At 47.5% G+C, this 13,464-nt stretch overlaps 1 protein-coding gene across 1 annotated transcript in view; it reads right to left on the reverse strand.

Annotated features, from left to right (window-relative positions):
• The window catches only part of NAT10 (N-acetyltransferase 10), a 38,817-nt gene that overhangs the window by 6,039 nt on the left and 19,314 nt on the right, over positions 1–13,464 (reverse strand). The window contains exons 12-22 of the mRNA XM_090262794.1: positions 11,423–11,559; positions 7,930–8,054; positions 7,343–7,493; positions 6,964–7,060; positions 5,988–6,104; positions 4,719–4,820; positions 4,550–4,624; positions 3,849–3,965; positions 2,920–3,053; positions 2,664–2,712; positions 49–145 (exon numbers count right to left, since the gene is read on the reverse strand). Of these exons, the coding sequence (XP_090118920.1) occupies positions 49–145; positions 2,664–2,712; positions 2,920–3,053; positions 3,849–3,965; positions 4,550–4,624; positions 4,719–4,820; positions 5,988–6,104; positions 6,964–7,060; positions 7,343–7,493; positions 7,930–8,054; positions 11,423–11,559 (1,201 nt within the window). The remainder of the gene's footprint in view (positions 1–48; positions 146–2,663; positions 2,713–2,919; positions 3,054–3,848; positions 3,966–4,549; positions 4,625–4,718; positions 4,821–5,987; positions 6,105–6,963; positions 7,061–7,342; positions 7,494–7,929; positions 8,055–11,422; positions 11,560–13,464) is intronic.

A 13,464-nucleotide genomic window follows, 5' to 3' on the forward strand; every position in this document is an offset into this window, starting at 1 on the left:
AGAAGGCCCCGCCCGTCACCCTGCTGTCCCTCTTCCACTCAGAAGTACCCTTCCAAAAGGCCGCGAGCCAGGCTCCCTGGTCAGCCTCGTTCTCTTCAGTCAGCGTCTTCAGCATGATGCACGAGTGTTCTCCAGTCAGGTCATTCTGGAAAATACAAATTCCTAACTGGCACCAAGAACCCCCTTTGGTGAAAAATCTGTCGTCGTTAAACGATAAGAGTGCAGAGTGACAGGCTTGGCGCTTCCGTGGGCCTTGCCCACTCCCCGCCCGGGAGGGGTGCCCTCGCCTTACACTCTCGCACGGCATCACCTCCTGCACCAGGCTTTCACGTCGCCCTTGCTGACCACCATTAGCAAGCGCAGGCCTCTTTCAGTGCTAAAACAGGTGAAATCCAAGGCCTGCACTCCTGCCACCAGACTCCTCTCCTGTCCTCTTTGCATGATTTCTGCAGGATCACACCCGGCAGCGCACCCACATGTTCCACACTCTCACATCTGATAAACCCGCCTTGACTCAGTCCCCCTCCAGCCACCCTGTCTCTCAGCTCCCTTTTGCTGTTCAGTCTGTCTCGCCTCCCACTCTCTCCGATCACACTGACCCCTCCACTCCACTGAAGTTGCTTCTACTCAGATGACTAATGCCAATAAGTCCAGTAACCAACTGTTTTTCCTCATCTTCATTGTTCTCTGAATAGCAATTCACTCCCCTTCTTGAAACACTCATTCATCTTGGCTTGTGACACCAAACCCCCCTGACTTTCTCCTAGGATCAAGGTGGCTCCTTCTCCATCTCCCTTACTGTTTCTTCTTCCTCATTTCTCTAAACACTGAAGATTCCAGGGACCCAACCTCTTCTCTATCTACAGTCAGTCCCTACTTTCAATAGCTTTAAATACCTATTCATTCACGGAACAAAAGTACAGATAGTACTCCGTATCTGTGGGTTCCTCATCCTCAGATTCAACCAACCACAAGTCCAAAATATTCAGGGGAAAATGTTACATTGTTGCTGATGTGTACTATGTAGTTAGGTCTTCCATGGTTGATGAACTGAACATGCAGTTCTTTTCCTTGCCATTATCCCCTAAGCAATACAGAATAACAACTATTTACCCAGCATTTACATTGCATTAGATATAAGTAGTACAGAAATGATTTAGAGTATAAGGGACAGCACGTGTAGGCTATATGCAAATATTAAGCCATTTTATATAAGGGACTCTAGCATCCACAGATTTTGGTATCGGCAGGGGTTGGGGGCGAGAGTTGTTTTGAAACCCTGTGGATCCAAAGGGCTGACTGCATTTATGAACACAGACTATACATACAAGCAACGAAGAAAAGACAAGAAATACTTGCCCTAAAGGAATATATATCCTGTTAGGAATATGCTGATGATCCAGTTCCCACCTCCTCCTTGAACTCCAGGCTCCTTTAATCAACTGCCTAGTCCACATTTCCACCTGGATGGCTGACAGGCATCTCACAGCACTATGCCCCTAAAAGTCCCCACTTTCCCTCCAGTGGACCTTATCTCAGCAAAATGCACCTCCCACACCCACTTTCTCAAGCCAAAAATCTAGAAATTTATCCTTGATCTCCTGCTCATTCGTCTTCGACATCCAATCCTTCAGTGCTAGTCAGTTTAACCTCCAAAACATACCTCACAACCGGCCACTTCTCTCCACCTTCACTACCTGACCTCAAACCAAATCACTGCATCTCACTCGCTCCTCTTCCTGCCTCTCCTCTCAGGCCGCCACCGTCCACCGTCCACCACCCTCTCATCCCTTCCTCCAACTGAACAGGAAGACGATGCAGGGTCCTCACCCAGACCTAGCTGCCCCCTGCCCTTTCACGGGCTCTCCAGCCACGCTGGCGCTTTTGTTCCAGTCGATCACCAAGTCCACGTCCACCTCCCGTCCCTGCGCTCCCTGCGCCCCCTGCGTGGAAATGCTTTTTCACGGCTGCTCCACTCCCATCACTCAGGCTTCAGTTCGAAAGGTCGCCCCTCAGAAACCTGAATACTCGTTATGCTATAATTTCAGTGTTTGGTTTTCTTGTTCACTTTTTTGTTGCCTATTTCTACCCATTAGAAAATAAGTTTCATGGCTTAGCTTGCTCACTGCCTGGTCCACTGCAGGTTGTTAAATTGTGTGTGTGTGTGTGTATATACATACATATATATATATATATATATATATATAGAGAGAGAGAGAGAGAGAGAGAGAGAGAGAGAGAGAGAGAGAAAGAGAGAGTTTGGTTTTTTTTTTTTTTAACGAACTGACAGTCACAAACTCCTTCCCCTTCCGCAATAATTTTCTATGGCTTTGTCATGCACTGTTCTCCTAAAACCATTTTCTTTTTTTTTTTTCTTAAGAAAAATTCAAGGAGGCCCCGGGTTACAGGCATCCAGAATTTGATGCACCTTCAACTATCTATGACCAAGCTCCAGGACTGAACTGTGTGGTGGGGGAATAAATATGTGACCTCGCTGCCTTTCAGTGAGGGTGGCTGCTCTGGTGTCCTTCAGAACAAACCTCCTGGAGGCATAGGACACCTGCTGAGAGCATAGCAGGGGGCACCAGGGCTCTGTGCAAGGACAGACCTGTCACCAGCTGTAGCCACAAACCCGCCCCCTCCTCTCTGGACGCCTCGCTCACCGGGGTCTGTCTCAGATAAACAGGAACAAACCCAGCTCGTTTCCAGAACCTGCAACGACACAAAGAGAGTGGGCCGCTCTGGGCGCGTTCCGGGAGCAGCTGACACACAAAGCTGGGAAGGGCCAGGAGGAGCAGGGGGTCAATGCACACCTGACAAACAGCCACTGGAAAGGCAGACACACAGCCCGCAGAACCCTCCGCTCAGGTACCGAGGCCGAGGGGGAGGTTCAGAGGACAAGGACAGGCAAACCCTTACTTGAGGAGCCTGGGGGTCAAGCCATAGGACACACCCAGGTAATCCAGGCGCTCGGCAGGCCTCTCGTTCAGTTTGAGGAGCAAGGGAGGCAGGTCCTTCCGGGGAGTGACAACTTCTTCCAACAAGCTGACGGCCTAGAGGATGCCAGGGAGAACACAGCCCACCCCGCGAGGGAAAGGCACGTGAGGGGCACTGCCTAGCACCACTGCCACACCGGGCTCTGGACTGGTTTGTCCCCGTGGTTCTCAAAATCCAGGAACACCAGTAAGTCCAGTGCCCATTCCTAAGAATACCAAACCCTTAGGTAATAAGCATGGAATCACACTGCTCAGAACCCAGAATGCAGAAAAGCCACACCATTTAGAAACGCCTGACAGATTCACGAAGAGAAAAGGCAGGCTTCAGAAGATGTGGGCAGAAGACCCAAGTCTATCATGGAATGGCTCTGTGACTTAGGAAGTGACACACCTCTGAGACTGACTGTAAATATTAGCCCCTTCCCCACCTCCCCAACAGGCACACTGTGAAATTCAAATGAGTATGTGCAAAAAGCCATTACAGTTCCTGGTGTTCACCACGCATACCTAAGCCCAGACAGAACAGGAGGCGGTGGGTTTTAGCTGGAACGTGCATCAGCACCACCTGTGACTTATTAGGACTCACGTTACTGGGCCTCGCCCGAGCTTCTGGTTCAGGGCTAGGGCAGGACTCAAAAATTTGCATTTTTAACAAGTTTCCAGGTGATGCTGATGAAGCTAATCTGAAAATCTGAAATGTTAGGCTCAAGAAAGCAGCAGCTTCTCCAAAACGGGAGAAGAAATCTGCCATGACTCAGAGAAAGCAGACCACTAAGTAGTTCTTGGGGACGCCCCCAAAGACCCAGGGAGGAGTCCTCCCAGGAACCAGAAGTTCAGCCCAAAGCTGCTTACCTCGCTGCTGACGGTGTGAATTTCTTGTGAGGTCTCAACAAGCTTCTCCTCAAGACAAGGGAACCGGCCTTCATAGTACATTTGCAGCAGCTGCAGAGCTCGGCTTCCGTAGCCCATCTATGAACAGACATGGAGGGAAGTGGGCACCGGAAGAGACATTCTAGTCGGTCTAAGCCACTGCTACGCGCCTGCACTGCTCCCAGAAAGCCTTCACTTTGGGCCCAACTGCACTTGACAAAGAACCAATGAAACCCCCCAATGAGGCTGAAGCACAGACCCTAAGGACTGAGCACAGTATGACCCTCACGCTCGCACTGTCTGGCCCACCAGGAGCAGCCCATGTGCCACCTGAGCGTGACGGGGGCTGGCTGGGATTGCGGGTCCCCAGAGCAGCAAGCCCAGCCTGACATCTCTAGAGCTAAATCCTCAGTGGGGACTTCTAAGGGGCAGGAGGTAATTACAAAAAGGAGATCTGGTTCACAAGGCTCCAGTCCTCACAAAGGAAGAGCGAGCATCAACCACCACCCTGTCCCACCCCAGCTCCGGCAAACTCCACAGCAGAGGAGCGCCTAAAACGGCTTGCTCCTTGCCCAGCTTCCCATTCACACGGCCAAGTACACCTGCCCTAACAAGCCGGCAATATGGCTGCAGCTGGTAACAGCACATCAGGTTTCAGAGGCATCAGGACACGTTTTCGTTACCCCTTGATAATCCGGGTGAACAGCAATGCGAACCACCCTTCCACCTGAAAGGCCACCGAAGTCTGGATCTTGGAACTGTGTGGGAGACACAAGCCAGCCACTTAGCACCACAACACATCCTCCGACGCCACCAGCTTCACTCACACGGATGCCAGGGAAAGCGCATCACCTGTTCTGACACTGTCCACGGAATCAGGTCTCCCGAAGCCTTCTTCCCCCGAGACAGGCTGTTCAAGATGGACTGGCGAGAAATCTCCCCTTCGAGGCACACCTATCAGGGAAGGACAGTGCAGACAGGAAGGCCAGCCCAGCTACCAGCCCATTCTCAGGACATCATCAGCGTTCTGCTGGTGCTCTAAGCCAGCTGTTTCCACTCCAGGCCAGGCTTAACCCTGCCAAGGGACTCATCCCTTTCCAATGGAAGTTCCATTACTGTACCCCACGGGTATCCTGACACTGTTACCAACAATGCACAGTACTGACATCACTCTGGCCCAAAGAGAAAAACCCACACTAAAAGAAGGTCTCCGTGCATGGTATGCATGTGCACACACCAATGAGAGACACAGGGTGCTCATGCAGCTCTGTACAAAATTGTATAAATTTATAATGACTCAAGTACCTGATAGGAGAATGGTTTAGCACCATATGGTACATGGATATAATGAAATACAATGCAGCCTTTAAAAACTATGCAGATTAGCCCTGACCGGGCTGCGGGTTTGACTGCCGGTCAGGGCATATACCTAGGTTTTAGGTTCACTCCCCAATTGCGGTTCGTATAAGATGTTTCTCGTGTGTGTGTGTGTGTGTGTGTGTGTGTGTGTGTGTGTGTGTGTGTGTGTGTGTGTGTGTGTGTGTGTGTGTGTGTGTGTGTGTGTGTGTGTGTGTGTGTGTGTGTGTGTGTGTGTGTGTGTCTCCCTCCCCCTACCCCCTCTCTAAAACTAAATAAAATATATCCTCGGTGACAATAAAAAAATTGTGCATGTCATAAATATTTGACTGGGAGAAAAATAAGCAGATTACTAAGCACTATTATCCCATGTTTATGAAAAGGAAAAATGATACAGAAATACATAAATATGTGCCAGGCATTAAAAACATTATTTTTTCCAATCAGTTTCTTCTAATTTTACAAGTACCACATACTGCTTTTGTAATAAAGGAGAATAAACAAACAAACAGTTCTGTGTTAGGAGGAGCTCTAAGTCAAAACACGGGTGTCCAATCTGACTTTCACCCACCCTTGAACAGCAGGGTCTCGGGTTTCTGTCCAAGGTGCTCTCCCTCATGTACCCTCATCGCCTGCCTCAAGAACACACAGCCTCTTGGCTGCAGACCAGGCATCTGCAGTCTCCCATTCCATGCTGCAGTTACTGAGCCATTAACCCTTTTGATTTCGAAAATCGATGCCACAAGGACACCTCTGCTTCTGTACCTGGACCACAGCAAGCACCTCGGGAAGGGCGTTCTGGGTGGGGGGCACTGGAGGCAGAAGGCAGAAGAGATGGTGGGCAGGTGCATCGGAGAGCATCTGGAGGTCGTTGGGAGAGTTCTGTGGGCACAAACGGGTGGGTGAGAACCGCTCCTCTTCTTGTCCTTTACCCAAGATGCTAGTGGGAATCAATGGATGGTTGGAGTCCTGCCTTCCCCAAAGCCAGGTGATGAGCCGAAACCCTGCAAAGCGCCCGTCTAGTATCTTGGGCAGCCAGCCCAAGACACTTCGAAATGGCTTCAGTGAGACTTAGCCTCACATGTTTGCCATCATCCCCCCACGAGTGCTGAGGCTGCAGAGCAGGCATGGAGAACTGCTGAGTTAGCACTGCCCATGTCACAGCGGGGACACAAACTCGGTCCTGATGAGAGGCTGCTATTTCAAGAAAACCTGTCACCACTCCTGACACCAACTTTTCAGCCTTCCTTTAAAGTGTGTTCATAAAAATGCTACCTAGACCCAACACATGTCCTTTCCAACATGCCCTTTAGCTTTTAAGACATTCAAATATTCTAAATTCTCACTCACTGCTCCTTAAAAATAGCCCAGACGTACAAGGCTGATTTCAGGTCAAACAGCAGCAACTGCTACGTTATCTGAGCCTAAGAGCTTATTAGCAGACAGGCAAACAGAAGTACCCCTTTAAAATGGGCAACGCTCTCCACCTCTCCAGCTCCCAGGCATGGCACTACACACAGGAATTCCACACTCTGCAGGCAAAGCTGGGAGCCCAAGCCAATCTCAACAATAGTGGGGAACGCAATTTCTCCAGCAAGATTTCTGGCCCTTGCCAATGTCAGGACACTGATGTCCCTGTGAATGGTTACCTGAGCCACTCTACTGCATAGTAGAAGATGCAAAATGCCAAGTGAAAGGGGACTGTCAGGGCTGAAGTCACCCACAGGCTAGCTGCAATTACCTTGTAGTGAGAAGCCACGTAGAGGGCCATAAGCCGCTGGAGGAAAACCTCGGAGGCCTTGTGGTAGCAGAAGAGGGTATCTCTGTTAACATAGTAGCTGGGTTTGGAGTTAAGCCATCAAAACAAATCTAAGAAAGCCCACAACAGGATATACTACTTCCAAAGGTCACTGGGCTCTGTGGATGTCCCTCATCTTGGGAACAGGAACCCCGTGTCCCAAGCGGAAACACATCAGGGAAGGAAAGAAGGGAAATCGAGAATGTTCAGTGTTCCCCTCTCCCTAGAGCAGCAGCCCATGAAACAAAGGGCCGAAACCTTATGCACAATCCTCCATCCTTCCCTCTCCCTTTAGCGGAGCAAACGGAATCCGGAAGGATACAGTTCACAGGCTTCGGGCAAGGGGCAGCCTGACATGATCCGGGTAATGTTGAGGCAGTCCAGGCACAGCAAGTCGTTCAGCCACTTCTCCACCGTGTCCCCAGGAGCATATCGGATTGACTCCTGCAGGGTCACCTCATGCAGCGTCCGCGCTGTTCCCACAAAACACACACACACACCCAGAGAGAAACAATTATTATATACATTTTGGCTAAAAGAGCAACCCAAATGTCACAGCACACCCACATAAACATGGCTCGGGAATCTAAACTGAACGGCTTTAAGCTGTTCCGGCAGATGTGCGGCTTGCCAGGACACCAATCCCAAAGGGCTCTCACTAAGCCAATGCGACCATGCCCAGAGGTGGGGACAAACAAGGGTCCAGGCACCAGAAGGCCCAGTCAGGCTCCCCTCTGGCAGCTGGCTTGCCACTCTTTGGAGAAAAGCAACTTCAGCTCTTGGAGACTGAACCCTTCTGCCTGAGTGTAGGAAGGTTAGGTACCACCCCTGATGTCCCAAGGGGAAGGGCCCAGCAAGAGAGTCGGGAGACTTGCTGAGCACTCAGGGCCCATGCACAGCCCCAGGCACCTGAGGCCAGCCGGGCTGTCACTGTGGTCTTGTTCTCGGCGCTGGTGCTGATCTGGCTCTGGGCGCTCTGTTGGCGGAGCTGCTGAATTAGCTTGAGGGACAGGGACCGACCTGTGCCTTCATAGCTAGAAGTAAAAGCAAAGGCCATCAGGCACAAGGCCTAGAACGGCAAGAGAACTACTTTCTTCGCCCTGCTGCAGCACAAGGCCGGTGCTCCCCAAGGGCAGCCCTGCGCGCCTCTGACGGCAGGGGCACGGCCGGAGGGCGCAGGGCAGCACGTGGCTCGGCCCGGAGCGTCCTGCGCTCACGTCCCGGCATGTCTACTTAGTACTTCTGGGCAAGGAACTCAACCTCTTTTAGCCTCACCCTCACAAGGGGATTGTTCTACACACCCCACGGGACGTGCTATGAACTAAATAAAATAAGGATTGAAAACATTACATGCGTAAAGCCTTTAGCATGATGAAACTAAAACCCAGTTAAAGGGTTAATTAATGAGAGCTGCCTGCCCTGGCTGGTTTAGCTCAGTGGATTGAGCGTCGGCCTGCGAGCTAAGTGTCGCTGGTTCGATCTTCCAGTCAGGGTACATCAGAGAAGGAAAACTCTGACTCCAAAAAACCTCCGCTGCCTTGCGGCATACCTCTTCAGGGGAAAGGCTAAGGGAGTAAACCCCGACAAAAAATCCGGAGCCGGAGTCCCTAAGGCGGTTTGACGTTGTAGTCAACACCGGCAACTCCTGCGGCGCACCTGAAGCCAAGCTGTATTGACTCCGTCTTTCCCTTGGATCCTTCAGCTGCGAAGAGAGGGGGGGTCTGCTGCATGGGCAACAGCAGACCCTCCATATTACCCTGCCCAGGCTCTGTAGCTTCAGCGTCATCGCAAGATGTCGATTCAACACGGGAGGAGACAGATACTACCATGTCACTCCCGAGTCGGACTGCACAGCCATTCTCGGCGGTGCAGATGGACTCTTGAGAAGCTACGCCATCGTCTCTCGAGACGGACGGCTGCCGACGAATGAGAGCTGCTGCTAGCAGTAACAAGCTTGAAGGACCGAACAGAGCATTTCCGGTTTGGAACGTCAAATCAAGATTAAACAAATCTGCCACGCAAGTCATTCTTTTAATTACTACTTTCACTTAAAAGGTAACATAAAACAACTCACAAAAAAATTGGAAAAAGAAAATAAAATATTTATAACCTGATCACTGAACCAGCACTTTTCAATTGTATTTCCTCCTGTCTCTCTTCACCAGCACATGTGACCACAGGGTGCTGCCTGCCCTGAGTTTGCTTTCTTATTACTGCGTTAGTTTGTAGTTCTCACTGTTATAATATTTACAGACTGTATAAATACTTTCTCTCACTCAAGTAGTACTGTTAAAGAGTGATCAAAATGTTGGAATTTTGAAATATTTTATTATATTTTATTCCTCCTCTCCACCACACACAGGAAAGTTTTCTTAAAGGAATTCCATTTACTTATTTAAAAATAAAAACAAAAATAAACACAAGCAACAAAACTAAAAACTTTTGTGCTTCAAAGGGCATTATCAAGAAAGTGAAAAAAAAAGAATGGGAGAAAAATTTTGTAAATAATATATCTGATAAGAGACTTGTATCTAAAAGGAACCTTTACAACTCAATTAGAAAAGAAAACCCAATCAGAAAACAGGAGAGGATCTGAATCGCTATTTCTCCAAAGATGTACAAATAGATAATAAGCACATAAGATGTCCCACATCATCAGCCATTAAGAAAATGCAAAGGGAGACCGTACGAGACACCACCTGGCCTTCACTAGGATGGCTATAACCAAAAAGACAAGACAGCCCCCGCAGGTGTGGCTCAGTGGGTTGGGCATTATCCCACAAACAGAGAGGTCCTGGCTTCTATTCCCAGTCAGGGCACTTGCCTGGGTTGCGAGTTTGTTCCCCACTAGGGGCACATGCAGGAGGCAGGCGATCAGTATTTCTCTTTCACATAGATGTTTCTCTCCCTCTCTGTCTCCCTCTTTTCCCCTCTCTCTAGAATCAATAAAACAAAAAAAGACATACAACAAATGCTGGCAAAGCTATGGAAAATTTGGAACCTCCATATGCTGCTGGTGAGAATGTAAAATGGATCAGCTGCTTTGGAAAACAGTCTGGCAGTTCCTCAAATGATTAAACAGAAATTTACCATTTTACTCAGTAATTTCACTCCTAGGTATAAACACCCAAGGAAACAGAAAACACGTCTCCACAAAATAACCTGTACACGAATGTTCCCAGCAGCACTATTACTAATAGTCCAAAGACAGAAACAACCCAATCCATCAACAGACAAACAGAAAAGCAAAATGTTTATAAACATACAATGGAATATGTTTTGGCCATAAAAAGGAATGAAGTACTGATACAAACTACATGGATGAACCTTAAAAACATTATGCTAAGTGAAAGAAGCCAGTTGCAAAAGATGATATATTGTGATTCCATTTATAAGCAATATCCAGAATAGACAAAGCTATCGAAAGAGAAAATAGATTGAGATTCCCTAAAACTGGGGCAGGGGGAGGGGCAGGGAGCATGGGGTATCTTTTTGGACTAATGAAAATGTTCTAATATTAACTTTGTTGATGATTGCACCACTCTGTGAATATACTAAAAACAACTGAATTACAGGCTTTAAATGGGTAAATTGTGTGGTATGTAAATTATATCTCAACAAAGCTGTCACCTTCCCCCCAAAAAAGGAAAATCCACTTTAAATATTTTCAGTGTAAGTAAAGCAGTCACAATAATAAAGCTATAATAGATTTATCTTTTCAAGATGTGACTTCCGTATCAAAATCTTTCTTATATTAAAGATATGTATTTACTGACCTGGAAAACTTTCACAGTACACTGTTATGGAAAATAGCAAATTAAAGACAAAATATAAACCATGTTTATGTTCTTATTCATAATGAAAGAGTAAATAAACGCACAGAAAATGTACAGCAGAATTCTAACAGAAGCTCTCTCTAGATGAATGGATCACCAGTGACTTTTCTTTTTGCTTACCTGTTTTTCCTAAATTTTCTATGGTAAACACGAACTATATATTTCAAAATTTTAAAAAAGCTCCTGAGCCAGTATAAACCTTTCTAATGCTAATGATAGTTGCTTTAATACTATATTTTCACATAATTCTGAGATATAAGACGCTGATATCACCACCCATGTTCTTTTAAAAACTTGGCCAGGTCTACAGACACAAGACACTCATCACCTGAGCTGTGAAGTTCTTCTGTCTTGTGCACCCATTAAGGAAGGTCAGACCAGAGGCAAGCGACAATTGATTACTAAGAGGCCAGCTCCTGTTTGCAAGAGCCCCAGGAGAGACGGAAGCAGCCTCGAAGACTCATACTTGGGGAATCAGCCTGACCTACCCACGCCAATTTGGTACATGCCACCAGATCCCCAAGAACCTACCACGAGAGTCCTCAGTGCGGGCCCAGGTGCCTTACCCGTTGATGGTGGATGCCATGAAAACAAGGTAGGGGCCCAGGAGGCTTTTCACCAGGGGCAGGGGGATGGCAGCCGCTTCGTCAATCACAACCAGTTCGGCCTGGCCCAGTTTCACAGCATCTGCGGGATGTATGTACTGTGGGGAAGAAATGTTTCTATTATTAACGTGGCCACCTAATGTCACAGTGGTGATGGGTCACAAAGGCCTCTCTCTTCTCTCTCCCTTTCCATTCCTTCTTTCTTTCATTCCTCCTTTCCACCTTTCTTTAGCAGGGCAAAAATGTCATGGGCTTGGAATCAGACACCTGGGTTCAAACAGTTCAACGACCAATTGTGTGACCCTAAACGGGTCACTTAATTACCCAGAGCCTCCGATTTCCTCTCCTGTAAGATGGGGAAGATTCCTTTCTGATGGCTGTTTGAGAGAAAAACCCAGTAAATCTAAAAATTCTTTGCATGGTGCCTGGCCTAGTGTGGTAGGCCTTCCTCTCCCCTCTGTCTTCTCATGCTCCCTCCCCAGCCTCACTCAGGCCCATGAGCCAGAGGCATAGGTTGGCCCTAGCAGTGGCTCATGGGAGGCTGTCACACATTACCAGGCTTTTGATACTATTATAGAGGCCAAGTCTCCCTGCACTCGTGGGATACTTCTAAGACTTAGTCCCTTCTTAATACACATACATTCACATGTTTATTTATATTATTAGCTTGGCCACCTAATGCCACAAACTTGCCATAAGCTTGACATCCTTATGCATGCAAACATCCCCTTCAGTCTCTTCAGGACTTCCTGCTATTTTTAGTTTGCAAAAGTACACGAAGAGGTATTTTACAGGAGAAAAATCTGCATAACCAATTAAGAGAAACAACAGCACCCAACTACACTAAGTAATCAGTGCAATGCTAAAGACAACAGGAGATCCATTCTGCACACACACAGGTAAAACTTAAAGAGCAGTAACACCCAGTGTTTGTGAGGACCTAGGGAAACAAAAACTCAAAAAAAAAAAAAAAAAAATCTGGTCTGAAGGTAAATTTAAAGAAGAACTTGACAAAATCCAAGAAAGCTGGAAATCTACATATTCCCTAAAGCCCAACAATTCCACTTCTAAAAACATAAACTGTAGTATATACATATAGTACTTAACATCAACCAGATCTAGACAAATCTTAAAAACAAATGTTGAGTAAAAAAAGGCAAGCTGAAAAAGGACAAGTATAGCATGTTACTATTTATGGATACATAATCATGTAGTAAAATGTAAACACATGAATTGAAAGGAAACCCGCCAATCTCAGAATAGTTACTATGGGGAGAGACAGAGGAAACGGGACAGGGAGGGCTCTGGAGGGACTTCAACTGTGTCTGTGATGTTTCAGATCTTTAAAACAAAAACGTAAGTGACTTAAAATATGAAGCAAACATAGAAAATAGCAAAATGTCAACATTTCTTAAGCATGAGTACCAAGCACCTGAGTGTTATATTGGTCTCTGTGTTTCTCTATACATTTGAAGTTATTTCCTTACACCTAAGATTCTGTAACTGCTCTGCTAGAAGTTGATGGGTCAGGGAGGCAGGGACCCTACTCATATTCTAATAGCAAGATACACACCTTCAGTAGGGCCCCATACCTTGGATTCTTAAAGGGAAAAAACTAAACAAGCAATCACAAAGGAGCCGAAAGCAGTCCCCTAGAGGCGGCACGGCAGACTTTCATCTAGTATTCTTCCCCCCGACCCCCGCCACCCTCCCCATTTCCAGCATGAAGGAGGAGGCTCAAAGGGACCTAAACGGAGCCTCATAAAATCAGGTCACTGGAGACAAAAGGACCCTGGTAATGCAAGAGGGTCTCTGATTAAAAACCCCAGGAATGGGAAGGGCTGCACCAGGGCATTTCAGGGAAACGTTTTCCTTCTTCAGTTTGTGTATTTTTCTTCAGTGTTAACAGGTCTCTGCAGCCTACCCCCCACCCCAACATCAGTCTTTCCTCCTTCCAGCTGAGGGAATCAGGCAAGATGGGAAGAAATGTACAGAATGAGAGA

This window comes from Furipterus horrens, unplaced genomic scaffold, assembly GCF_987537825.1.
Source record: "Furipterus horrens unplaced genomic scaffold, mFurHor1.1.pri manual_scaffold_2, whole genome shotgun sequence".
In the NCBI taxonomy this organism is placed as follows: Eukaryota; Metazoa; Chordata; class Mammalia; order Chiroptera; family Furipteridae; genus Furipterus; species Furipterus horrens.